Genomic DNA, 27,677 nt, shown 5'->3' on the forward strand with positions numbered 1-27,677 from the left:
GGTTGGAGGCTACCCAGACGGAATATAAGGTGTTGTTCCTCCAACCTGAGTGTGGCTTCATCTTGACAGTAGAGGAAGCCGTGGATAGACATATCAGAATAGGAATGGGACGTGGAATTAAAATGTGTGGCCACTGAGAGATCCTGCTTTCTCTGGCAGACAGAGCGTAGGTGTTCAGCAAAGCGGTCTCCCACTCTGCGTCGGGTCTCGCCAATATATAAAAGGCCACATCGGGAGCACCGGACGCAGTATATCACCCCAGCCGACTCACAGGTGAAGTGTCGCCTCACATGGAAGGACTGTCTGGGGCCCTGAATGGTGGTGAGGGAGGAAGTGTAAGGGCATGTGTAGCACTTGTTCCGCTTACACAGATAAGTGCCAGGAGGGAGATCAGTGGGGAGGGATGGGGGGGACAAATGGACAAGGGAGTCACGTAGGGAGCGATCCCTGCGGAAAGCAGGGGGGGGGGAGGGAAAGATGTCCCTTACACTTCCTCCCTTACATGCCCTTACACTTCCTCCCTCACCACCATTCAGGACCAGACAGTCCTTCCAGGTGAGGCAACACTTCACCTGTGAGTTGGCTGGGGTGATATACTGCGCCCGGTGCTCCCGATGTGGCCTTTTATATATTGGCGAGACCCGACGCAGACTGGGAGACCGCTTTGCTGAACACCTACGCTCTGTCCGCCAGAGAAAGCAGGATCTCCCAGTGGCCACACATTTTAATTCCACATCCCATTCCCATTCTGACATGTCTATCCACGGCCTCCTCTACTGTAAAGATGAAGCCACACTCAGGTTGGAGGAACAACACCTTATATTCCGTTTGGGTAGCCTCCAACCTGATGGCATGAACATCGACTTCTCTAACTTCCACTAATGTCCCACCTCCCCCTCGTACCCCATCCGTTATTTATTTTTATACACACATTCTTTCTCTCACTCTCCTTTTTCTCCCTCTGTCCCTCTGACTATACCTCTTGCCCATCCTCTGGGTTCCCCCCCCCCCTTTGTCTTTCTTCCCAGACCTCCTGAATCATGATCCTCTCATATCCCTTTTGCCAATCACCTGTCCAGCTCTTGGCTCCATCCCTCCCCCTCCTGTCTTCTCCTATCATTTTGGATCTCCCCCTCCCCCTCCCACTTTCAAATCTCTTACCAGCTCTTCCTTCAGTTAGTCCTGACGAAGGGTCTCGGCCTGAAATGTCGACTGTACCTCTTCCTAGAGATGCTGCCTGGCCTGCTGTGTTCACCAGCAACTTTGATGTGTGTTGCTTGAATTTCCAGCATCTGCAGAATTCCTGTTGTATGCTATTGTGATGCCCTAATTCTATGTACTTGTGCATAAAACAATGAACTCGACTTTTAACTACCCCTCTTGCAACCCACTCCATCACCCATCACACAGATACATAATTAATTCAAAATCATTAGAAATTATTCCACACAAAATGTTGGAGGAACTTAGCAGGTCAGGCAGCATCTATGGAAAGGAATAAACAGTCAGTGTCTTGAGTTGAAACTGTGTACTGTTCATTCATTTCCATAGATGCTGCCTGACCTGCTGAATTCCTCCAGCATTTTGTGTGTGTTGTTCTGGATTTCCAGCATCTGCAGTATCTCTTGTATTTAGGAATCATTCCATCTGAACTTAGCATGTCCAATCTCTTCTTGTAATAAAGGCCATGTATTGGTGAATCTTTCTGCACTTTCTCTAATGCTACCACATCCTACCTATAATGTGGCAAATAAAATTGTAGGCAATACCCCACATGTGGCTTAAACAATGTTTTGTACAGTTGCCAGATGATTCCAAATGTGAATTCTCAGTGCCTCAGCCTTTGAGGGCAAGTATGCCAAATGCCTTCATAACAAACAAGACAAATTCTGCAGATGCTGGAAATCCGAGCAACACACACAAAATACTGGAGGAACTCAGCAGGCCAGGCAGCATCTATGGAAAAGAGTACAGTCGACGTTTTGGGCTGAAACCATTTGGCAGGAACCTGTTCTGTGCTGTTCTGCTGAGCATTGTGGGTATTTTATGTTGGCATCAGATGGTGACACTTGCAGGCTGCCCCCAGCACATCTTTGATTGTGATGATTGTGAATGCAAATAAGACATTTTACTGTATGTTTTGATGTACCCATGATCAATAAATGAATCTGAACATCCAGAATCTCCCTCAGGGAAGATCCTACCACCTACTCATTACCCTCCCTTGCTTCCTTTTCCCTTCTCCACCACCCTCTCTGTGATTAAGTAAGTTGAATCAGTGATCTTTGAAAAATGAGGGGTAAAAAGGTAGATTCTAAGGTAGTATGTAGGATGTTTCCACCAATGAGAAAATCTCAAAGAAGGGGACAAAGTTACAAGATAAAGGGGCGGACATTTACAACCAATGTGGGCAGGGAATTTCTCTCACTGATGGTGTTGAGTCTTTGGAATTCCCCAAGACAGAAGGCTGTGTAGTCTTGATCACTAGAGCTACTTAAAGAAGAGGTGGATAAATTTTTGAAAGATCAAGGAATTGAAAGCTATGGTGAATTGGCACAAAAGAAAGGAAGCATGGGGACGGATCAGCTATGATCAGATTGAATGGTGAGTCAGGCTTGAGGGGCCGAGTGGCCTGTTCCCACTCCAATTTTCTTCTCCCTACCTCTCACACAAGTTCTACCCTTCCCTCCTTCCTATTAACAATCATTGAAACTAAAGAATAGCCAGAGAAGAGGCTACTGATCAAAGAAGGGTTAACTGGCAGTATTGCTGTGGAAAACGTGTTTTCACTATTCCTTAGAACTATGAATAATCTTACCAAGTACACTTAAAATGTGACGTTCTGATAGGGTGCTGTAATTACTTCAATTTGCATACAGTTAAATTATCACCTAAAGCAGACTATTAACCAATTAAATAATCTATTTAATGCTTAGTTGAAACAGGATGAGCTTTGGAGCTGCATTTCACCACCATTCTTCCACACAGACCTGTCCCCCTCCGATTCGCAGCATTTCAGAAGTATTCAGGGAGGATCATAAGGAAAGCTCCAGTTCCTCATGGCTGGTGGTATCATGATCTGGTACGGCAATTCAGTTGTGCAGAAATGTAAGAAGCTTCAGAGAGTAGTGGATTCGGCTGAGTAGGTCACTGGAACCTCCTTCCTCATCATCACTGCCTCAGAAAGGTAACATTCATCATCAACTATTGTCAGCATTTGAGCCATGCTATCTTCTTACAGCTACCATCAGGCAGGAGGTAGGGAAACCTGAGGTCCCACACCACCAGGTTCAAGAAAAGCTTCTTCCCTTCAACCATTCGGTACTTGAACCAACCAGCACAGCCTTAATCACTGCCTCACTATAGCAACACTGTCCACCTTAACCACTCTATGCTATAATGACCTTTGTTTTTTTTGTTCTCAGCCTTAAACAGGTACCTCCCTTATTTTGAATCATGCTTCCTTCTTCTACATTCCTCCACAAGAGGAATCATCCACACAATATTTACACTGTGAAGTCTCCTTAAAATTACATTTGTTCCTTTAAACCCCAATGAGTGCTGTCCTAAGTTTCTCAATCTCTCCTCGGGGGGAAAAACTCTTCAACCCAAATTCCAGTGAACCTTCCCTGGACCAATTCCAATGCTGGTATATCCCTCCTGTAATAAGGAGATCTAAACTGTAGCTAAAACACTTGAAATCTGTCCAATGCTCTCTTCCGTTTTGGCAGGACTTTCTCACATTTATACTTAATCCTCTTTTCAATGAAGGACAGCACTCTAATGATAGGAGATTGCCCTGAAATGTTAACTCTGCCAGAACTGCTTCTTCTGTTTTTACAACATTCGATTCACTTTTCTAATTACCTGCTGAATATGTCTGCTACGTGGATAAGGTCACTCAGATCACTCTGTGCATCAGTAGTCTCTCTTTAACCAATATTTTAATTTTTTGTTCGAAAGATTAAAGACCTTAAAGATTAGCTTTATTTGTCATAAGTACACTGAAGCTTCAAAACATACAGTGAATTGCATCATTTGCATCAATGATCACCACAGTCTGAGGATGTGCTGGATCGCAAGTGTTGCCACGCTTCTGGCACCAACATAGCATGCTTATAGCTTTCTAACCCTAACTCATATGTTTTTGGAATGTGGGAGGAAATCTAAGCACCCGGAGGAAACCCACGCACTCACAGCGAAAACATAGAAACATAGAAAACCTACAGCACAATACAGGCCCTTCGGTCCACAATGCTGTGCCGAACATGTCCTTAACTGAGAAATTATCTAGGGTTACCCATAGCTCTCTATTTTTCTGAGCTCCATATACCTGTCCAGGAATCTCTTAGAAGACCCTACTGTATCCGCCTCCACCACCATCGCCATCGCCGGCAGCCCATTCTACGCACTCACCACTCTCTGAGTAAAAAACTTTCCCCTGACATCTCCTCTGTACCTACTTCTAAGCACCTTAAAACTGTGCCCTCTTGTGCTAGCCATTTCAGCCCTGGGAAAAAGCCTCTGACTATCCACACGATCAATGCCTCTCATCATCTTATACGCCTCTATCAGGTCACCTCTCATCCTCCGTCGCTCCAAGGAGTAAAGGCCAAGTTCACTCAACCTATTCTCATAAGGCATGCTCTCCAATCCAGGCAACATCCTTGTAAATCTCTTCTGCACCCTTTCTATGGTTTCCACATCCTTCCTGTAGTGAGGCGACCAGAACTGAGCACAGTACTCCAAGTGGGGTCTGACCAGGGTCCTATATACCTGCAATATTACCTCTTGGCTCCTAAACTCAATCCCATGATTGGCGAAGCCCAATGCACCATATGCTTTCTTAACCACAGAGTCAACCTGCGCAGCAGCTTTGAGTGTCCTATGGACTCAGACCCCAAGATCCCTCTGATCCTTCACACCGCCAAGAGTCTTACCATTAATACCATATTCTCTCATCATATTTGATCTACCAAAATGAACTACCTCACACTTACCTGGGTTGAACTCCATCTGCCACTTCTCAGCCCAGTTTTGCATCCTATCAATGTCCCGCTGTAACCTCTGACAGCCCTCCACACTATCCACAACACCTCCAACCTTTGTGTCATCAGCAAATTTACTAACCCATCCCTCCACTTCCTCATCCAGGTCATTTATAAAAATCATGAAGAGTAGGGGTCCCAGAACAGATCCCTGAGGCACACCACTGGTCACCGACCTCCACGCAGAATATGACCCGTCTATAGTCACTCTTTGCCTTCTGTGGGCAAGTCAGTTCTGGATCCACAAAGCAATGTCCCCTTGGATCCCATGCCTCCTTACTTTCTCAGTAAGCCTTGCATGGGGTACCTTGTCAAATACCTTGCTGTAATCTATATACACTACGTCTACTGCTCTACCTTCATCAATGTGTTTAGTCACATCCTCAAAAAATTCAATCAGGCTCGGAAGACACGACCTGCCTTTGACAAAGTCACGCTGACTATTCCTAATCATATTATACCTCTCCAAATGTTCATAAATCCTGCCTCTCAGGATCTTCTCCATCAATCAATCAAAACGTACAGACAGTGGTGAGAGCTGAACCTCAATCGCTGGTGCTGTAAAGTGTTATGTTGCCATACTGCTCATTGACCAAACACATTTTCTCACTTTACAATCTTTCTGCCAATCTATGCACACACCCATAATTTGCCTTGGTAGACATTTTGTGTTCCTTCACCACTTACTTTCCCCACCCCACCAAATTTGTTTCTTCAACAATTGTGTCTTCATTTGACTAATTCCCTTCATTAGATTCATTTTTGTAGATTGTAAACAAATGATACCAAGCACTGTTTTCTGTGGCATCCCACAGCTTCCTGCTTTCCAACATGGGTGATGCAGTGGAGCATCAGGTAGTGTTAGTGCCTCGCAGTAACTGTGACTTGGGTTTAATCCTGACTTCTGGTGCTACCTACATGGACCTTGGACAATCCATCCATATCTTAGGTAGTTAAATGGTGGGAGAATCAGGGAAACATTGGATACATAGGAGAGAAGAGGTAACAGGGTGATTGAGTGATAGGATTGCTCTGAGAGCTGGCATAAACTCAATAGGCTGATGGGACTCTCTCGATAAAAGATGGATGAAGTGATTTCGGGATGGAGAGAGGTACAGAGAGAAAAATATGATGGTGAAACAGAAACTGAGAGAGGGAATGAGAGAGACAGATTGAAGAATATTGGAAAAGGGCAGGAAAGAAGGGGTGAAATAAAGTGGTGAAAGTGAGTGAGACAGAGAAGGGGGTAGAAGAGAGTGGGAGAGAGAGACAGCGAGAGAATTTATGAGAATGAGAATAACTGAGGGAGGGGGAGGGGGAGAGAGGGGGAGAGGAAGAAAAAGTAAAAAAGAGGTTCCAGAACCTGAGAATTTACCCAAAACTTGAGATAGACAAAGACAGAGAGAACATATGAGAGAGAGAGTGTGAAAAGAGGGGAAGGGAGAGGGAGGGAGAGAGACTGAGAAGAACTGGGTCAGAGAGAGGCAGAGGGAGATGGGGAGAGAATGACCAAGGGAGAGAGGAGAGGGAGATAACAGCAGAGAGTGAAGGGAAGAGGGGAACAGGTAGTGAAGAGAAGAGGTAGAGGGAGAAGGCCTTAAGGGAGCGGGCAGACAAGGTGAGAGGAGGAGGCATGGAGAAAAAAAATGCAAGAAGACAAAAGAATTGAGACAGTGAGGGAAAAGGGAGACATAGAAGATAGAACAGTACGGCACAGTACAGGCTATTCAGTCCACAATGCCGTGCCAACTTTTTAACCTAATCTAAGATCAAACTTTTCCCTCCTACATTTTTCAATTATCAGTGTGGCCCATCTAAGAGTCTCTTAAAATGCCCGTAATGTATCTGCTGGGGCATTCCATGCACCCACCGCTGTGTGTGAAAATCTTGCCTCTGACATACCCCCTATACTTTTTCCCAATCAGCTTAAAATTATGCCCCTTCATATTAGCCATTTTGGCTCTGGGAAAAAGGTAATGCAGAAGAATGTAGAAAAATAATGTAGTATACTGGAAGTGAGGCAGTGAGGAAGGGAGGGAGTGGGAAGCAGAGGATGGGGGCATGGTAAAAGGGGGAGAATAGAGAGATAGAGAGGCTGCAAAGTAGAGGGGGAAGGCCTGGACAGAGTGGACATGGAGAGGATGTTTCCTATAGTGGAGGAGTCTAGGACAAACCAAAGGGCACAGTCTCGGAATAGAAGGACATCCATTTAGACCAGAGAAGAGGAGGAGTTTCTTTAGCCAGAGGGTGGTGAATCTCTGGAACTCATTGCCACAGGTGGCTGTGGAGGCCAAGTCATTGGATATACTTAAAGTGGAGGGTGAAAGATTCTTGATTAATAAGGGCTTCAAAGGTTATGAGAAGAAGGCAGGAGAATGGGTTGAGAGGGATAATCAATCAGCCATCCTGATGGGCCAAATGGCCTAATTCTGCTCCTATGTCTTACAGTCTTATGATCTTAGAGTGTAAAACAATGACAAGAAAAGGAAAAATAAAGTGTATAGGAGGTGAGGCAGAGAGTGGAAACCAGAGGATGGGGTCACGGTGAAAGGGGACAGTAGGAAGATAGAGGGCAGCAAAGTAGAGGGGGAAGGGGTAAATGTTAGATGTGGAGGAGCGAGGTCAGAGTGGGGGAAGAGGGAAAGGAGAGCAGTGGGGAAAGTGTGAACGGGGTGGGAGAGAGTGGCAGAGGTGGATCAGAAGGCATACAAGAAATTATGCTGAAACAAAACATATCCATGTGAGTTCATGGCTGGCATTACATCTACACAACTGCAGCCGTGGAACCCACTCAGTTGGACACAGCCAGAAGTATGTCGATTCTTTCCAAAATCAAACTACCAGCTAAGGCAGTCATTGAGCAGTAATTTATGTGATTCTGTCATAAGAACCAAGAGCTCTTCTTCTGTCATTGCAAGTGTTTAGTAGCAAAGCAATCTTCCTTCTCTTTATGCCTTAGAATAGTGTGACATCAATTATACTGTGCTGAATTGTGCTGATAACAGGCTTAAGAGATAGTGTGCCTGATGACGGTGTTAGGAGATTACAGGGTGCTACACTCATTAAAAACTGATCATTGAATTGTAAATCCAGGCTGACATCAGTTTAATTAGACGGCAGATCCACTGTAATTTGGATTTTGAGATTTTGTAAGTGCTGATTGGTGCTTCTTTGTTACAAAACAATTAGGATGAGAAAGAGGCAAATATCAGATGGGCTTCGCTATCCTGCATTTACAACAGAAATAAAATTATAGCTTGTCATAAATTGTCAGTGATCGCATACAAAAAAAATGCCGGGGGATCTGTGTTTACTCATTGCAATGTTTTCTCATCAACACAGGGAGGTGTCCTGTTTCTGAGCATGACTATGCCCATAATGCACTTCCACTTCTGTAATGAATGGGTGAGAATCAGTCTTTAGTTCTTTCAAGAATTCATTTCCTATGCTTCCTGTGTGGGGATCCTACACTCACCAGGAGCATAAGACCATAAGACATAGAAGCAGAATTAGGCCATTCAGCCCATCGAGTCTGCTCCACCATTTTATCATGAGCTGATCCATTCTCCCATTTAGTCCCACTCCCCCATAACCTTTGATGCCCTGGCTACTCAGATACCTATCAATCTCTGCCATAAATACACCCAATGACTTGCCCTCTACTGCCGCCCATGGCAACAAATTCCATAGATTCACCACCCTCTGGCTAAAAAAATTTCTTCGCATCTCTGTTCTGAATGGGTGCCCTTCAATCCTTAAGTCATGCCCTCTCGTACAAGACTCCCCCATCATGAGAAACAACTTTGCCACATCCACTCTGTCCATGCCTTTCAACATTCGAAATGTTTCTATGAGGTCCCCCCTCATTCTTCTAAACTCCAAGGAATACAGTCCAAGAGCGGATAAACGTTCTTCATATGTTAACCCTCTCATTCCCGGAATCATTCTAGTGAATCTTCTCTGTACCCTCTCCAATGTCAGCACATCCTTTCTTAAATAAGGAGCCCAAAACTGCCCACGGTACTCCAAGTGAGGCCTTACCAGCGCCTTATAGAGCCTCAACATCACATCCCTGCTCCTATACTCTATTCCTCTAGAAATGAATGCCAACATTGCATTTGCCTTCTTCACCACTGACTCAACCTGGAGGTTAACCTTAAGGGTATCCTGCACAAGGACTCCCAAGTCCCGTTGCATCTCAGAACTTTCTCTCCCCATTTAAAAAATAGTCTGCCCGTTTATTTTTTTCTGCCAAAGTGCATAACCATACACTTTCCAACATTGTATTTCATTTGCCACTCCTTTGCCTATTCTTCCAATCTATCCAAGTCTATCTGCAGACTCTCTGTTTCCTCACCATTACCGACCCCCCTGGTCCTGCTTCTCAGCTTCCTTCCTAACTCCTGGAAATCTCTCTTCAGGACCTCCTCCCTTCTCCTACCTATGTCATTGGTACCAACATGTACCAAGACAACTGGCTGCTTGCCCTCTCCCTTCAGAATATTCTGGACCCAGTCCAAGACATCCCGTACCCTGGCACCTGGGAGGCAACACACCATGCGGGTATCTCTGTCAGGCTCACAGAATCTCCTGTCTGTTCCCCTGACTATGGAATCCCCTATGACTAGCACATTCCTCTTCTCCCTCCTTCCCTCCTGCACAACAGCATCAGGCTCAGTGCCAGAGACCCGATCACCGTGGGCGTCCCCTGTCAGGTCATCCCCTCCAACAGCATCCAGAACAAGATATTTGTTGCTGAGGGGGACAGCCACAGGGGTGCTCCCCACTATCTGGGCATTTCCCTTCCCTCTACTGACAGTCACCCAGTTTTTTGACCCCTGTAGCCTAGGGATGACTACCTCCCTGTAGCTCCTGTCTATCACCTCTTCACTTTCCCTAATAAGCAGTAGGTCATCAAGCTGCAGCTCCAGATCCCTAACACGGTCTCGGTGCACCTGGCGCAGATGTGGCCATCAGGGAGGCTGGAGGTCTCCCAGGATTCCCACATCTGACACCCTGAACAAAGCACTAACCCTGCAGGCATGATATCTAATTCTACAGGAATGAAGCAGGAAAAATAAGTTACTCACCCACTTACCTCGCCAAACAGACGAACTTTTTAAATTGTTAGCCTGTACTGTTAGCTGTGTGAGCCCTGCTGTTCCTGTCTGTCCGGGCCGATTCACCAAGGGGAAAAAAAAGAGAGTTGGTGCTTCGCTTTCTCCTCTTCCCGTTTACCGCTGAAGCCCATTGAAGCCAAAGCCCTACACTGCTGCCACTCACTCCATTGCCCGCTCCAACTGCTGCCCGCTGTATAGGGTGATCTCCTTTTAAAACACTCCGCGCTGTCCTGTCTACATCATGCACCTGCGCAGTCTCGTCCTTCTTGCACTCGAAGAAGTTTTTTAAAAAAACTGCCTTCCTTCAGAATTCAGCTCCCACACCGCTCTGCTTGTCCCGATGCAAAAGACAGTCGTTGGAAGTAACCTTCCTTTTTAAACTCTCCACGCTGTCCTGTCTACGTCATTCCATTCCATTACGTCTGTAATCAAGGGCATTCTCAAATCAATCTGCCAACCCACCTACCTTCCCCCACCCAAGAGTTGCAAGTGAATGAATATGTGGGAGGGGCAGCAGCAGAATGAGTACGAATATCCTCTTTACGTACAGGCCGTGATCCCAACCATCAGATCCACAATGGAGCCAATCACAGAGAAGACCAACTCCAATAAGGCCGTACCCTTATCCCAACAACTCCTTTCGATATTACTTGAATTCCTTCTGCAAATCACCCTGCAGAGGTGGAGCTAATGGTCATAGAGTGCACAAATAGTCCTTTTGGTCCATCTAGTCCATGCTGAACTGTTATTCTGCCCAGTCCCAGGATCTGCACCTTGATCATATCTCTTCCTACACCTTCCATCCATGCACTTATGGAAATTTCTCTTGAATGTTGAAATCAAACCGGCATCCATCACTTCCACTGAAAGCTTTCATCATCCTCTGAGTGAAGAAATTCCCCCTCATGCTCCCCTTAACATTTCACCTTTCACCCTTAACCCATGATCTCTAGTTCTAGTCTCACTCAACCTCAGTGGAAAAATCCTGCTTGCACTTACCCTATCAACACAATACCCCTCCTGATTTTGTATACCTCTATCAAATCTCCTCTTATTCTCTTATGCTCCAGGAATAAAGTCCTAACTTATTCAATCTTTCCCCCTAACTCAGGTCCTCCAGACCCAGCAATACCCTTGCACTCTTTCAATATTATTGATAAAATCTGCAGAACTAGTGGGAAACTGTTGAACCTACAGTGACTACACGCCAAGATTAAGGTTACCTGAACCTCAGCTATTAAACCGCAGGCTGCAGGTGACATATGCACTATGCGCACTTCGAATCTGAGCTTCCTGTACCTAATAAAGTGGTCACTGAGTGTATGTTTATGGTCTTCTGATGCTGTAGCCCGTCCACTTCAAGGTTCAATATGTCGCGTGCTCAGAGATGCTCTTCTGTACACCACTGTTGTAATGTGTGGTATTTGAATTACTGTCACCTTCCTGTCAGCTTGAACCAGCCTGGCCATTCTCCTCTGACCTCTCTCATTAACAAGGTGTTTTCACCCACACAACTGCTGCTAACTGGAATTTTTTTTTTTGTTTTTCACACCGTTCTGTGTAAACTCTGGAGACTTCTTGTGTGTGAAAATCCCAGGAGATCAGCATTTTCTGAGATACTCAAATAATCATTCCATGGTCAAAGTCACTTAGATCACATTTCTTCCCCATTTTGATGTTTGGTCTGAGTAACAACTGAACCTCTTGACCATATCTGCATACTTTTATGCATTGAGTTGCTATCACATGATTGGCTGAGTAGATTCTTGCATTAATAAGCAGACATACAGGTTTACCTAACTAAGTGGCCACTGTGTGTATACAAGAGGACAAGGACCACTTGATCCTTTACCAACTTGCCTCCAACCTATACAGTACTCCCTCTGACAGCAAAGAACTTTTCACGTCTCACAGGTCACTTCTCTATGAAGGTAGACATTGGTGAGGTCCTCCACCGCCTTCAGCACATGAGCCTTTAACTGATAGAGGAAAGAGTAACTAAAGACCTAGGTTTAAAACCTACAACTAAATGCAGAGGATGTCTCCTATAGTGGCAGAATCTTGGACCAGAGAACATCAAAATACAAGGACATTCCTCTATCTAGAGGGTGGTGAATCTGTGGAATTCATTGCCACAGATGGCTATGGAGGTCAAGTCATTGAGTATACTAAAGTGGGGATTGATAGGTTCTTGATTAGTAATACTGTCAATGGGGTTGATGCCCCAAGGCAGAATGGTGTTGAGAGGGATAATAAATCAACCACGTTGGAATGGCAGAGCAGACTCAATGGGCTGAATGGCCTAATTCTGCTCCTATATTTGATGGTTTTCTGTCTAAATGAATGGTCAATCTGACAGAGATGATCCAATATTTGCATACTTCTACTCACAGAAGGAGAGAGACCAGTTTGGCCCCGCAAGTCTATGCCACCTCAGAGACCAGAGTGTTTTGCAGTATGGGAACAGGCCCTTTGGTCCACTTCGTCCATGCTGATTAGGTTGTCTACTTGAACTCATCTTATTTCTCCATATTTAGCCCAAATCCCTCTAAACCTGGGGTTTTTGCAGACCTAGGCGACTTCTTCCAGTTCATCCATGAAATAGCTTATTCTTCTTCTCTTATGTCTTCCCTATATTTTCAAGGTTATGTCAGAGTTCATGATCTACAGCTTAAACTATGGTTCTTTGCACGTGGGCGGGGTGAGGGGGGGGGTGGCTTGGACCGACTGTGTGGCCTAACGCTTCGACATTTCCAGCAAGAGCTTGGAAGACATGCACTCTTGGGGCCGGGAGGTTCAAAAGTCAGGGAAGTGGTGTTGTGGACGACCCAGTTCCTCGGCAATTTCGCTTACTGAAGTGTCGTCTGAGACTGAAACATCGAGACTGGAACACGGAGACAGCAGGCCGTGTGTTTGCTAATCGTCAGCTGCTGCCAGAATAAAGCCCTGTACTCAATATCGATATCTCTCTCTTTCTTCTCTCTCCCACTCCTGAGAGCCTGTCGGTCCTCAAGACAGGGGGCTTGAAGAGGCGACGTGGAAGATTGTAGCATCAGAACAGCGAGCTGCTAGTCTCCTGCTCTCATTGTTGCAGGAGCAATCTCTCTCTCCCTTGCTGGAGAGAGAGAGCCTGTCTGAGATACTGAAATGCTGGGTTATGGACTGTAGTTTTGATGGACTCTGGATAAGGTCTCCTTGGCAGGCTTTTGCTATTCCTTGCATGGTGGGGGGGGGGGGGGGGGGAGGGGACACTGCTTCTGCTGGCGTGAGTGGGGGTGAAGGGCGGTTCATTGCTTTTGCTGCTGTTTGTGCGAAGGGAAGGGAGGGAGCTTCGGGGTTCAATGTTTCTATCACTCATTCTATGGGGTTTCTTGTTTCATGGATGTCTGTGAATTTCAGGTTGTATACAGTATACATTCTCTAATATTAAATGAGCCTTTGAGCCTTTCCTCTCCTATTCATGTAATCTCACTTTCCCACTCGTTTTCTTTGTAACACATCCTCCCATCATTCCCATCAACCCCTCCCAGACTCCACTTACAAACCAGGGGCTGTTTACAATAATTTCCCAATCTGCACGTCTTTGGGACATGGGAGAGTATTAGGCTGGAACCTCAGTGCTCCAGCCTGAGTTCAATCCTGACCTTGGGTGCTGTCTAAGTGATGTTTGCACATTCTCCTGTATTGCACAGGTTTCATCCAGGTGTGGATTGGTAGGTTAATTGGTCACTGTAAAATCCCCCATTGATGATATGCAGGATATGGAAGGGAGGGGAATGTGGAGAGATTAACATATGTTGGGGTAGAATTAGCATGAAGGGGTGCTTGATGGTTGGTACAAACTTGATAGGACAAGGATGGCTTCACAAATCTGTGAAACCAGAGCACCCAGGAGAAACTCAGTCACAGAGAGAATGTGCAAACTCTAAAGAGAGAGCACTTGAGTCCGGATTTGAAGCCTGCTTCTCTGGTGCTGTGAGGCAGTGACTTTCCTCACTGTACCACTGTGTCACCAGTGTTTGGCACCTCTCAATGAGCTTGGAAAGTATGAGTATCAGCAACCAGACAAACTATATATTCACGAATGACACAACTGTTGTTGGCAAAATCTCAGATGGTGATGAGGAGGCATATGGGAGTGAGATAGATCAGTTGATTGAGTCGTGTCACAACAACAACCTCGCACTCAACATCAGTGAGGCCAAGGAATTGATTGTGGATTTCAGGAAGGGGAAATTGAGGGAACACACACCAGTCCTCATCAAGGGATCAGCAGTGGAAATGGTGAGCTGTTTAGAAACATAGAAAATAGGTGCAGGAGTAGGCCATTCGGCCCTTCGAGCCTGCACTGCCATTCAGTATGATCATGGCTGATCATCCAACTCAGAACCCTGCACCAGCCTTCTCTCCATACCCCCTGATCCCTTTAGCCAGAAGGGCCTTATCTAACTCCCTCTTAAATATAGCCAATGAACTGGCCTCAACTGTTTCCTGTGGCAGAGAATCCCACAGATTCACCACTCTCTAAGGTGGTGAAAAGACTAAGGAGCTGGTGGTAGACCTGAGGAGAGCTAAGGTACCAGTGACCCGTTTCCATCCAGGGGGTCAGTGTGGACATGGTGGAGGATTACAAATACCTGGGGATATGAATTGACAATAAACTGGACTGGTCAAAGAACACTGAGGCTGTCTACAAGAAGGGTCAGAGCCGTCTCTATTTCCTGAGGAGACTGAGGTCCTTTAACATCTGCCGGACGATGCTGAGGATGTTCTACGAGTCTGTGGTGGCCAGTGCTATCATGTTTGCTGTTGTGTGCTGGGGCAGCAGGCTGAGGGTAGCAGACACCAACAGAATCAACAAACTCATTTGTAAGGCCAGTGATGTTGTGGGGATGGAACTGGACTCTCTGACGGTGGTGTCTGAAAAGAGGATGCTGTCCAAGTTGCATGCCATCTTGGACAATGTCTCCCATCCACTACATAATGGACTGGTTGGGCACAGGAGTACATTCAGCCAGAGACTCATTCCACCGAGATGCAACACTGAGCGTCATAGGAAGTCATTCCTGCCTGTAGCCATCAAACTTTACAACTCCTCCCTTGGAGGGTCAGACACCCTGAGCCAATAGGCTGGTCCTGGACTTATTTCCTGGCATAATTTCCATATTACTATTTAATTATTTATGGTGCAACTGTAACAAAAAGTAATTTCCCTCGGGATCAATAAAGAATGACTATGACTCTGACTATGACTATATGTGAAGAAGTTTTTCCTCATCTCGGTCCTAAAAGGCTTCCCCTTTATCCTTAAACTGTGACCCCTCGTTCTGGACTTCCCCAACATCGGGAACAATCTTCCTGCATCTAGCCTGTCCAATCCCTTTAGAATTTTATACGTTTCAATAAGATCCCCCCTCAATCTTCTAAATTCCAGCGAGTATAAGCCTAGTCGATCCAGTCCTTCATCATATGAAAGTCCTACCATCCCAGGAATCAGTCTGGTGAACCTTCTTTGTACTCCCTCTATGGCAAGGATGTCTTTCCTCAGATTAGGGCACCAAAACTGCACACAATACTCTAGGTGTGGTCTCACCAAGGCTTTGTACAACTGCAGTAGTACCTCCCTGCTCCTGTACTCGAATCCTCTTGCTATGAATGCCAGCATACCATTCGCCTTTTTCACCGCCTGCTGTACCTGCATGCCCACTTTCAATGACTGGTGTATAGTGACACCCAGGTCTCGTTGCACCTCCCCTTTTCCTAATCGGCCACCATTCAGATAATAATCTGTCTTCCTGTTTTTGCCACCAAAGTGGATAACCTCACATTTATCCACATTAATTTTAAGTTCCTTGATGTCAACATCTCTGAAAATCTATCCTGGGCCCAAGATATTGATGCAATTATGAACAGGGCACATCAGTAGCTATATTTCATAAGGAGTTTGAGGAGATTTGGTATGTCACCAAACAATCCAGCAAATCTCAACAGATATACTGTGTAGAGCAGTCTAACTGGTTGCATTTGTCAGATTTCTGAATGATCCATGGACCCATGAACATAGCCTCACTGTTTTGCTCTCTTTTTGCATTACATATGTATTATTTTATATTTTTGTTGTAACTTATTGTAATTTTATTGTATTGCACCATACTGCTGTTGTGAAACAACAAATTTCCTAACAAACTATATGTCAGTGATAATAAACCTGATCCTGATTCAGACAAAGAACATTATGTTGGATTGACCTACCATCCTCAAGCGTTGTAGCATTGATTTCAGAAGAACTCGGTCCGGTGCCAGCTCGGTTAAATGCCTGCACGACAACGCCATACTGGGCAAACTTCTTCAGGTTGTCCAGTGTGTATACCTCGCTGTCTCCTGTTGCCTTCATCTCCACAATACTGTACTGCCCATTGCTGCCAGGGCCATTTTCCCGGTAGCCGATCTGGTAGCCCCGGATCACCCCATTCTGGAGTTCCTTCCTGGGTGCCTGAAGATTGAAACACAAAGCTCTTGGTTATTCAGTGCTGTCCCAGATCTCAATTTCTGTTTCAAAGTTCAAAGTTCAAAGTAATATTATAGAACCACAGAGCAATATGACACAGAAACAGGCCCTTCAGCCCAACCAAAATGTCCATCTAAGTTGTCCCATTTGTCCATGTTTGGCCCATTTACATCTAATATTTTACTCTCTATGTGTCTATCCAAGTGGCTTCTAAATGTTTTTTTTTCGTACTTGCCTCAACCACTCTTAGTATCTCAGCTCTTCACAAATCATACTGTGGGAATTGGAGGAAAATATAGTCATTCAGAAGCCCACTGAGCTGCAGTAGGCAGAAGGACAATGTTATTATCAAATTATGTACATGTTACCTTGAGATTCATTTTCTTGAAGGCATTTACAGGAAAATCAACAAATACAATAAAATTTATGAAAATGATGTGTAAGCAAAGACTTAGGAACAATGAAATCAACAAGAAGTCAAAATAAGCAAACAAACCAAAATACTGAAAACATGAATTGTAAATAGTTCTTGAAAATGAGTCTGTAGATAGACATGTGGATGACAGAAAAATGTAAGGCTATGTAGCAGGGAAGGGTTAGGTTGATCTTAGAGTAGGTTTTAAGGTTGGCACAATATCGCAGGTCCAAAGGGCCTGAACTGTGCTGTAATGTTCTATATTGTATTGTAGAACCAGTTGTGCAGTAGTGAGTGAAGTTATCAATGGTGGTTCAAGAACTGGATGGTTGAAGGCTAATAACTGTTCCTGAACTTGGTGTGTGGGTCCTAAGGCTTCTGTGCCTTCTGCCCAATGATAATAGCAAAAAGAGGGCCTGTCCTGAACAGTGGGGGTTGATTTTGTGGTTAGCCAGCACAGGCTGCTCCCAGACTCCTAGACCAGAAAAAACTTGCCCTCCCCCAAGTGACTCCAAGTGGTCGCTGATTACATTCAGATCAATGATTTTTAGCTATTTGGTGCATCAAGAAATTTGAGGTTAGTTGTGGAAAGTCCTGCTGGGGTAAAGATCAGCTATGACCTTATGGAATCTTATTGATGTTATTCAACAAGGTTTTATTGATCTTATGGGGCAAAAGGTACACAAGCCTGGATTTTCACATGACTATGTTCAAGAGCAGCTACTTCTCTTCAACCATTCGGTTCTCGAACCGACTGGCAAAAACCTAATCACTACAGTTTAGCAACACTGTGACCACTTTGATTATTTTCCACTAAAATGAGCTTTGTTTATTTTTAATTTTTTCTTTAAAAATGTTATAATTCATGTTTAATTTGATTTTTTTTGTGAATATGGCTTATTGGATGCTATGTCCCCTGTGATGCTGCTGGAAATATGCTTTTCATTGCACTTGCACATATGACAATAAACTTGACTTTGAATGCGAGCAGGCACAAGGAGCTGAACGGCCTAGATAGACTTCTATGTCCTAAGTTCTTTTGTGTTTATGTTTTATCTTCAGAGACGTCTCTTGGGGAGTAGACTGTAGGTCAAGATTCTGGGAAGTCCCTCGCCAACAGCATTGTGGGATTTCATTCAGTGTAGTGGCTTGAGAATGCTCAATAGCTCCTACTCAAGGACAATTAGAGAGAAAATAAGATTAGATACATTAGCTTTAAATACACTCAATGACTTGGCTTCCACAGCCATCTGTGACAATGAATTCCACTCTGGCTAAAGTATGAAGGGATCAGACATCTGGGGGTCAGTTAACCAGAAACATTATGATTTATCTGTGTTCTCTGGATTGATCATTAGAGCATTATGGTGATTGTGGATGGGTGGGGGGGAGGGTTTACATGGAGGTCTATGGCTGTATAGGCTGCTTATATGAAACACCTCTTTACAAGGGGTCTCTTATTGCCTGCTTAGATAATGCCTTAGAGTTGAATCTTCGGCCCAAGATGCCCATCCAAGCTTCTTTCATCTGCTCGGCTGATGACCTTGCAAATTGATGTTCCTGGCTGGTCTCAGCGCCGGTTTCATATTCTGGCTCTCCACTCTCTCAGCAGATGCTGTCTATGTTGTTCTGTAGCATGTAGCCACTACAACAGGCCGCTTAGCCACTCAGCCAACTGAGAGCAAGCAGGAGGGAGCACTGCTCCCCTGAGGCCCTCACAGCATCCTCACTGGGTCATTGTAGTTGGAAATTGTGCAGGAACCAATGGAATTAGAGGCCAGCCCTTGTCCCTCCAATTGCTGAAAACATCAGGATAAAGGAATCACGATGGAATACTTGGTGCTCATCACTATTAAATTCTTCTCAGCATCCAGGGCCAGCTGGGCATTCAGAGAGCGGAAACCCTCCCCGTGCAAGAAATGATGCGAGTTGCTAATCAGAGGGTTTCTGGCAGCTGACAAGTGGCTGTGCTCATGGGAGGCCAGCATTGTTGGCAAATCCTGGTGCCTCAGGAGACACTGACATCAAGTAAGACCTTCCCTTCGTGAGTCAAGTCCCGTTGAGTTCTCTGGTGCCTTGGCAAACTAAGAAGACCATAAGACATAGGAGCAGAATTAGGCCATTCAGCCCATCGAGTCTGCTCCACCATTCCATCATGGCTGATTCTGGATCCCACTCAACCCCATACACCTGCCTTCTTGTCATATCCTTTGATGCCCTGACCGATCAGGAAACTATCAACTTCCGCCTTAAATATACACATGGATTTGGCCTCCACCGCAGTTTGCAGCAGAGATTTATTACCCTCTGGCTAAAAATAATTCCTCCTTATCTCTGTTCTAAAAGATCGCCCCTCAATTTTGAGACTGTGCCCTCTAGTTCTGGATGCCCTCACCATAGGATACATCCTTTCCACATCCACCTATCTAGTCCTTTCAACTTTCGGTAGGTTTCAATGAGATCCCTCACATTCTTCTAAATTGGCCCAAAGCTGCCAAATGCTTTTCACATGTTAACCCTTCATTCCCAGAATCATCCTTGTGAACTTCCTCTGAGCTTTCTTCAGAAATGTGGTGTGGCTCCACCATCACTGCCTAGAATGATCCAGTTGCCGAGAGATCTCCAGAGTGGGAATGAGGGTGAGCTGGCAGGAAGACACTCATCTCAGAGGTGGGAGGCATAAATAACAAGAGGGTCGATTGTTGGAGTCTTCTTTTCAGGGTAGAAAGTACAGAGGTATGTATAAAATATTGAGGGGTATGGATGGAGTGAGCATGCACAGTCTTTCTTCCAAGGGTTGGGCAATCAACCGATTAGAGGACATAGGTTAAGGGTGAAAGGGAAGAGGTTTAATTGGAACCTGAGGGACAATTTTTTTCCACTCACAGGGTGCTGCATATTTGGAATGAGCTGTCAGCAGGTTTAGGCGGGTACAATCACAACATATAGAAGGTATTTGGATAGATACATAGATAGGAAGGGTATGGAGCAAAGGTTCCCAACCTGAGGCTGATGAACCCCTTGCTTAATAGTATTGATCCATGACATAAAATAGGTTAGGAACCCTGGTTTTGAGGGATATGGGCCAATTGTGGGCAAATGGGCCAAGCTTAGATGGGAATCTTTGTCAACATGGATCAGTTGGGCTGAAGGGACTGTGTCTGTGCTATAATATTCTATGTCTCTAGATGTCAAGTGCCAGAGGGCATACAGTAGCTTTAAGGTGAGAGGGGATACGTTTCAAGGTGATTTATCTGGCATATTTTATTTACACAGAGATTGATAGGTATCCAGAACATGCTGCTAGTGGAAGTGAAGGAAGCAGATATGAAAGAGTTATTTATACAGGCACAAGATCAGGCAGGAAATGGAAGGATAGGGATCATGTAAAGGCAGAGGGGTTAGTATAATTTGGCAGCAGACTTGCTCAGCACAGATATGGTGGGCCGAAGGACCTGTTTTTGTGCTGGACTATTTATGCTCTGTGACCTATGTCAGTGATGGCAGATGTTGACAACTGGAACTTCCCAATGGCTTGTTCATCAGATTGTTTCACGAAGGATGTGTGCAAGATGAGCTTTTCACTGTACCTTGGTAAGTATGCCAATAATAAATTAATTCCAGTTCCAATTACTGGGAATAGGCTCTTCCCAAATCTAAGCCTCCTGCCCCGAGGTTGCTGACCCTCCCTGAGGTGCTGGCCGCTGGCTAATGTGGTGGGGCAGCAAATAGACCTGACAGATCCAAAAACCCACATTCCATCTGTCTGTGTAGAGTTTACACATTCTCCCTGTGGTCTCCAGTCTCCTCCTTTGCACTTGGTCCCGGAGGAACATTGTTTCGTTGAGCTGTATACATGTGTACGGCTGAATGACAATAAACATGAACTTCTACATACCAAAGAAGTGCGGGTTGGTAGGTGAGGTGGCTGTGTAGGTGAGAGTTAGAATTGGGAGGAGTTGATGAGAATGTGGGGAGAATACAGGTCCTCCCTGGGTTACAATGGGGTTATAGAACATAGAAATATGTTGCACATTACAGGCCCTTGGGCCCACAATGTTGTGCCAAACAAGCAACCTACTCCAGAAACTGCCTAGTATTTCCCTAGTGCATAGCCCTCTATTTTCCTAAGCTCCATGTACCTATTTAAGAGGCTCTTAAAAGACCCTATTGTATCAGCTTCCACCATCACCGCCAGCAGCCCATTCCACACACCCACCACTCTCTGTGTGGAAAAACTTACACCTGACAACCCCTTGGTACCTATTTCCAAGCACCTTAAAACTATGCCCCCTCGTGTTAGCCATTTCAGCCCTGGAAAAAAACCCTCTGACTGGCCACATGATCAATGCCCCTCATCATCTTATACACCACGATCAGGTCACCTCTCATCCTTCGTCACCCCAAGGAGAAAAGGCCAAGTTCGCTCAACTGATTCTCATAATTTACGCCCTCCAATCCAGGCAACATCCTTTTAAATCTCCTCGGCACTCTCTCTATAGTGTCCACATCCTTCCTGTAGTGAGGTGACCAGAACTGAAAGCAGTTCTCCAAGTGGGGTCTGACCAAGGTCTTATATAGCTGTAACATTACCTCACGGCTCTTGAACTCAGTCCCATGGTTGATGAATGCCAACACACCATACACCTTCTTAACAACAATGCTTCCTTACTTTTTGAAGGAGCCTTGCATGGGGAACCTTATCAAATGTCTTACTGAAATCCATATACATTACATCCACTGCTGTACCTTCATCAATAGTTTTGGGGTTCCATTGAATTGTTTGAATTCAATCAATGTCTGAGTCTCCAGGAAAAGAGAATCTAGTGATTTACCTCCCTCTGAGTGAAGGGATTTTCTTTGTTTCAGTTTAAAATGACCTACCCTTAATTTCAATCTGTGACCTTCAGTGTCCAACTCCAGAGAAAGAGGAAACATCTTCGCTGCACTCCCTCTGTCCATCCCTCTGGTGATTTTATACATTTATATAAGGTCATATCTTATCTTCCTTGGAGTTTGGAGAATAGAGCTGTCACCTGCTCACTCTCACCTCCTATGACAAATTCAATGTCCCAGGAACCAGTCTGGAGAATCTTTCTGTACTCTCTCTGTTACAAATATATCCTTTGTTAGGTACAGAGACCAAAATTGAAAATGACTGAATTCACCAGGACCGTAACTAATTGTAGTAAGATATTTTTACTCTATACCCAAATCTTAAGAGTCACAGAGTGATAGAGCATGGGAACAGGCCCTTTGACATTGAGTCCGCACTGACCATCACACACACAGTTACAGGAACCGTACATAGTAATTCCATTTTATTCTTCCCACATGTTGATCAGTTGTCCCCAGATTCTACTACTCAAATGCACACTAATGGGATTTAGAGTGGCCAACAAAATAACCAACCTGCATATCTTTGGGATATGGAAGAAACCAGAGAACACAGAGGAAACCCACCCAGCCAAAGAAAATTTTGAAACTCCACACCGATAGAGCCTGAGGTTGGGACTGAACCCGGGTCTGCGTGTCAACTAGCTCCACTACTGTGCTGTCCTTGTTTTTGTGACAAAGCAAACTTATCTTTTGCCTTCCTGATTATTATTTGCTGAACTTTGAAGTGAGCTTTTGATGACTTGTGTACAAAGACAGCACTTTTCTTAAAATGTCATTTTTTCTGAGTCTGTCGTCATACTCTGTATTTCTCTGCTGTGCGCGTGTCTGTGTGTGAGTATGCGTGTGTGTGAGTGTGAATGTGCGTGAGCGCGCGCGCACGTGTGGAAGAGACAAACAAAATATTATGCTTATCAAGATCTTGTTCAAAAAGCCACACGGAAAATTTGTGAAAACCAAGAACCAAGAGGGACTTTTGTTATATGTAACAAATTCAGAAGTCAATCTAATTGATAATAATATTTTGCTTCAGGGTATTGAAAAGCCTACACCTACAGGCAACAGTTTTGGATATAAATTCCTTTGTCCCTGTTCATAATAGAAATCTGCTATGTAAAGGTGTCACAGTGTTGTTACCGTTGCTTGCCACCTTACCTTCCTGGGTCATGGCAGTGCCACAGCTGGGGTCAAGAGGGATCTGTGTGACACTCATTTGAATAGTTTCTGAAATAAGTTGAACAGAGTGTTTTCTTTTTCCCTATCAAATTAAATCAGATAGAAAACCTCCTCACGGCCTCGGATAGTCCATCAGAATATAGTATATGTACACATTTCCCAAGTTAAGATGTTTCTTGGAAGATCCATAGCCTAATAAGGAAGTTCTATGCTCCCTGTGTCTATTGAAATCCCATTAACTGTATTTATTTTAGTTCTACTTTAAATTAACTGGTGCATATTATCCAGCAGGCAATCTCAAATAGATACTGTTCACCATTTCCCTATTGATTTTTTTTCTACTCATATAATCAAAACCTTACTTAAACATGCTTTGCGTTAATTATACAGAGTTGTAAGCGTTGCTTTTTATTGGTTCATTCCTTCTTTGAACCTCCATTTGCTCCTTCATTGCTGCTTCTTTCTTCAGCTGCTTGATGTTTTTTTCTTCTTTCTCTCACTCCCCAGTGTTAAAATATCCCATGTGTGACCTTGGACCTGACTCACTTAAGTCAAGGAAGTTCTGGTTTTGAGCCCATCTTTGTGAATCACAACTTCACAAAGTTCTCTTGTTGTGGCCTATCTAGTGATAGATACTGGAGGTGCAATAAACTGCAGATGCTGGAATCTGGAGCAACAAATTCACATCTGGAGGAACCAGATGAAAGGTCCCAACCCAAAACGCTGACTATCTATTTCCCTCCACAGGTGCTGCCTGACCTATTGAGTTCCTCCAGCAGCTTGTTTTTCTTTACTGGTAACAGATACTGTTTTATCATGGCCATCCTGCTCCAATACCACATGCCTCAATCACTTCTTCTCAGCGATACTCAGCAATACAGCAGTTAAAAAAGGGCAGCACGGTAGCATAGCAATTTGCGTAACGCCTTACAGCTCCAGTGATCACTGATCGGGTTCAATGCCTGACGCTGTTTGTAAAGGAGTTTGTACATTCTCTCCATGACAAAATGGGCTTCCTCTGGGTGTACCGGTTTCTTCCCACATTCTAAAAAAAATGTTTGAGTTACTACAAGTAAATTGTTGGCATATTATTGGCACTAGAAACATAGTGACATTTGTGAGCTGCCCTCAGCATATCCTCAGACTGTGCTGGTCGTGAAGCAAACAAAGCATTTCACTATATATTTCAATGTTTCAATGTACAAGTGACAAATAAAGCCAATCTTTATTTAATATTAAATATAAATTTGGAAAGGGAGATATAGTTAATGTTTTAGGTCAGAGGCCCTTCATCAGTGATCTCTGAGAATGGATCCTGGAAATGAAACGTTAACTCTGTTCTTCTGTCTCCACAGGTGCTATCTGACTTGCTGAGTGCTTGCAATGGTTTTGTTTTTATTTCAGATTTCCAGTGTTTTAAAATTATAATCTAAATGTTGTGGCCTTTAACAATACAAAACATCTTAAGATGACTCCAAGAATAACATTATTGAGAGCGTTCTTGAAACTGTGTGATAAAGCTGTCAAAGGTTAGGTTAGGCTGGGAATAGTCTATTCCTATTGGAATCCTATTGTGTACAAATAGGCTGCCACTCTCCCTGCATTACAACAACTTCACTTCAAAGCTTCTTCAGTTGTGTAAACCAAACTGGAACGTTCTGAAAGAGATGAGAGAAGTGCAGTGGGAATGGATCATACCCTAGCTGGAAGGTGCAGGAAACTGAAAGGGAACAAAATCAATTTGTAACAGCCCAGTCTTGAGTTGAAGGTGACCTTAAGGAATTCCCCTGGTGCTTTCCCAGCTTGGACACAACTGCTGAGTGTGTGCCCAGATTGGGCTATGAAGACCAATCTTTGCTGAGTGCCGTATGACATGTCTCAAATTCTGTGGAATTCTGTTTCTGTGGAACACACAGAATCACAACAGAGGGGAAAAAAAATGAGACTGGAAAGCATAGGAAATTGAGGAAGGACTTTTCCCGCCATAGACACTGTTCGTTTAGATACAATGTATGGAAATATATGCAGAAACCTTGCAGCTCCACTGAGGAGCAATAGGAAAAGAATAAAATTACCTTCCAGGTCACTCTGATGCTCTGAGATGTGACAGGCTCTAATATGACATCCATGGGTGGGCCGTCTGGAGCTGAAAGAAAGGAAATGAGGATCCAGTGTTATATACTGTATATATGGATGAGATGTTCCCATTGGATCACTTGCCAACACTTCAGTCACAAACAATATTTGATTGTCCAAGGTGGATTTTTCCGCTCATAGTTTCAAACACAAGTTCTGTATTAAGTTCAGTCCTGATGAAGGGTCATGGCCCAAATTATCGACTATTTATTTCCCTCTGTAAATGCCGCCTGACCTGCAGAGTTCCTCCTGAATTTTGTGTATGTTGCTTTGGATTTCTCGCACCTGCAGAATCTGTGTTTACATGCACTCACATGGGAAATAGACCCGAGAACCTCTCATGTGTACATGAAGTGCACAGGACTCAAGAGTAGCTGTGGCATGGTAGAAAGCATTTTGACGGGTCACATCACCACTTGATATGGAAGCTCCAACGTGCAGGATCGATAAAAAGCTGCAGAGTTGTAGTCTCAGCCAACTCCATCACAGATACAACCCTTCCCACCATCAAGAACATCTTCAAGAGGCAGTATCCATCATTAAGGACCCTCACCACCCGGGACATGTCTCTTTTCATTGCTACCATGGGGGGGGGGGGGGTGAGGCGGGATACAGGAGCCTGAAGAGCTACATTCAGCTTTTAAGGAATAGTTTTTTCCCCTTCGCCATCAGATTTCTGAACAGTCCATGAACTCATGAGCACTAGCTCACTGTTGTTCTTTTGCACTTTTTTTTTTGTAAGTAATAGGGTTTGCAAATGAAGTCTAGGTTGGTTCTTCAATACAGTACTGAGGAAGCGCTGCACAGTTGGAGATGCTGTCTTTCAAGTAAGATGTTAAACTAAAGCTTGCTCTGGCGAATGGGAAAAGAACAAGGCAGTCTGCAGACATGCATTGTGTTCTCCTCGACAGCCCTCATTTCTCACTGAACACTCACAAAACCTACTGTTGTGTTATTTACCACAGTCTGCTGACTATGATATTTTGGATTAGAACAAAGAATGAGCTTCAAGACTGCACTAGTCATGAAGTCCCCTGAGACTTCCTGCAAACACAAAGCATTCCTTATATGTGCAAACTCTTTGCTTCTTTGTCTCAACCACAGATCAGGAGTTTTATGGACATTCTTAAAAAAAACACTGTATTTACCACTGCTTTGCACCAAATTTTAGTTTTATAGTTGTGGTGAATAAATTTTGTTTCTGTTTTGCATTCCCCAGCTGTTGACTTCACTGAAATATAATCAAAACCCGTAAAAGCAGGTAAGACAGTTAGAAAGAATGGTAATTGACAACAGATTAATTTCAATGTCCACAGGTTACAGAAAGTGCCTGAAATATATATGTTTTTCAAATAAATAAAAGACATTTTTATCAAAAAGAGGGAGTTAATTACAACTCAGGTTGAAGCACTAAACAGTGAGTATGATGGAATGATTATTTCACTATTTCATGCTTTGATTAAAAACAAAGATTTCTATGTCTGGATTAGCGGAAGGAGGGAAGCAACTAGGTTACATGTACTACTGACTCTTTTTTGCTAAATACCCCAGGTGAAAATAGAATTAATCTTTGCCTTCATGCCTTCCGCAGGTAGGCACACAAATGAATAACTTCTCTTGGGTCAACAACCAGAGAGCCACCAAAACCATAAGCCCATAAGATATAGACCATAAGACAAAGGAGCAGAAGTCGGCCATTCGGCCCATCGAGTCTGCTCCGCCATTTTATAATGAGCTGATCCATTCTCCCATTTAGTCCCACTCCCCCACCTTCTCACCATAACCTTTGATGCCCTGGATACTCAGATACCTATCAATCTCTGCCTTAAATACACCCAATGACTTGGCCTCCACTGCCACCCGTGGCAACAAATTCCATAGATTCACCACCCTCTGGCTAAAAAAATTTCTTCGCATCTCTGTTCTGAATGGGCATCCTTCAATCCTTAAGTCATGCCCTCTCGTACTAGACTCCCCCACCATGGGAAACAATTTTGCCACATCCGCTCTGTCCATGCCTTTCAACATTCGAAATGTTTCTATGAGGTCCCCCCTCATTCTTCTAAACTCCAAGGAATACAGTCCAAGAGCGGACAAACGTTCCTCATATGTTAACCCTCTCATTCCCAGAATCATTCTAGTGAATCTTCTCTGAACCCTCTCCAACGTCAGCACATCCTTTCTTAAATAAGGAGACCAAAACTGCCCACAGTACTCCAAGTGAGGTCTTACCAGCGCCTTATAGAGCCTCAACATCACATCCCTGCTCCTATACTCTATTCCTCTACAAATGAATGCCAACATTGCATTCGCCTTCTTCTAGGAGCAGAATTAAGCCATTTGGCCCATTGAGTTTGCGCCGCCATTTCATCATGGCT

General features: G+C 44.3%; 1 protein-coding gene across 1 annotated transcript in view; it reads right to left on the reverse strand.

The window, feature by feature from the left end:
- dscaml1 (Down syndrome cell adhesion molecule like 1) overlaps positions 1-27,677 on the reverse strand; it is a 781,005-nt gene that overhangs the window by 189,475 nt on the left and 563,853 nt on the right. Inside the window, exons 16-17 of the mRNA XM_072283885.1 lie at positions 25,239-25,309; positions 16,421-16,661 (exon numbers count right to left, since the gene is read on the reverse strand). Of these exons, the coding sequence (XP_072139986.1) occupies positions 16,421-16,661; positions 25,239-25,309 (312 nt within the window). The remainder of the gene's footprint in view (positions 1-16,420; positions 16,662-25,238; positions 25,310-27,677) is intronic.

The sequence above is a fragment of the Mobula birostris genome, chromosome 20, assembly GCF_030028105.1.
Source record: "Mobula birostris isolate sMobBir1 chromosome 20, sMobBir1.hap1, whole genome shotgun sequence".
Lineage (NCBI taxonomy): Eukaryota > Metazoa > Chordata > Chondrichthyes > Myliobatiformes > Myliobatidae > Mobula > Mobula birostris.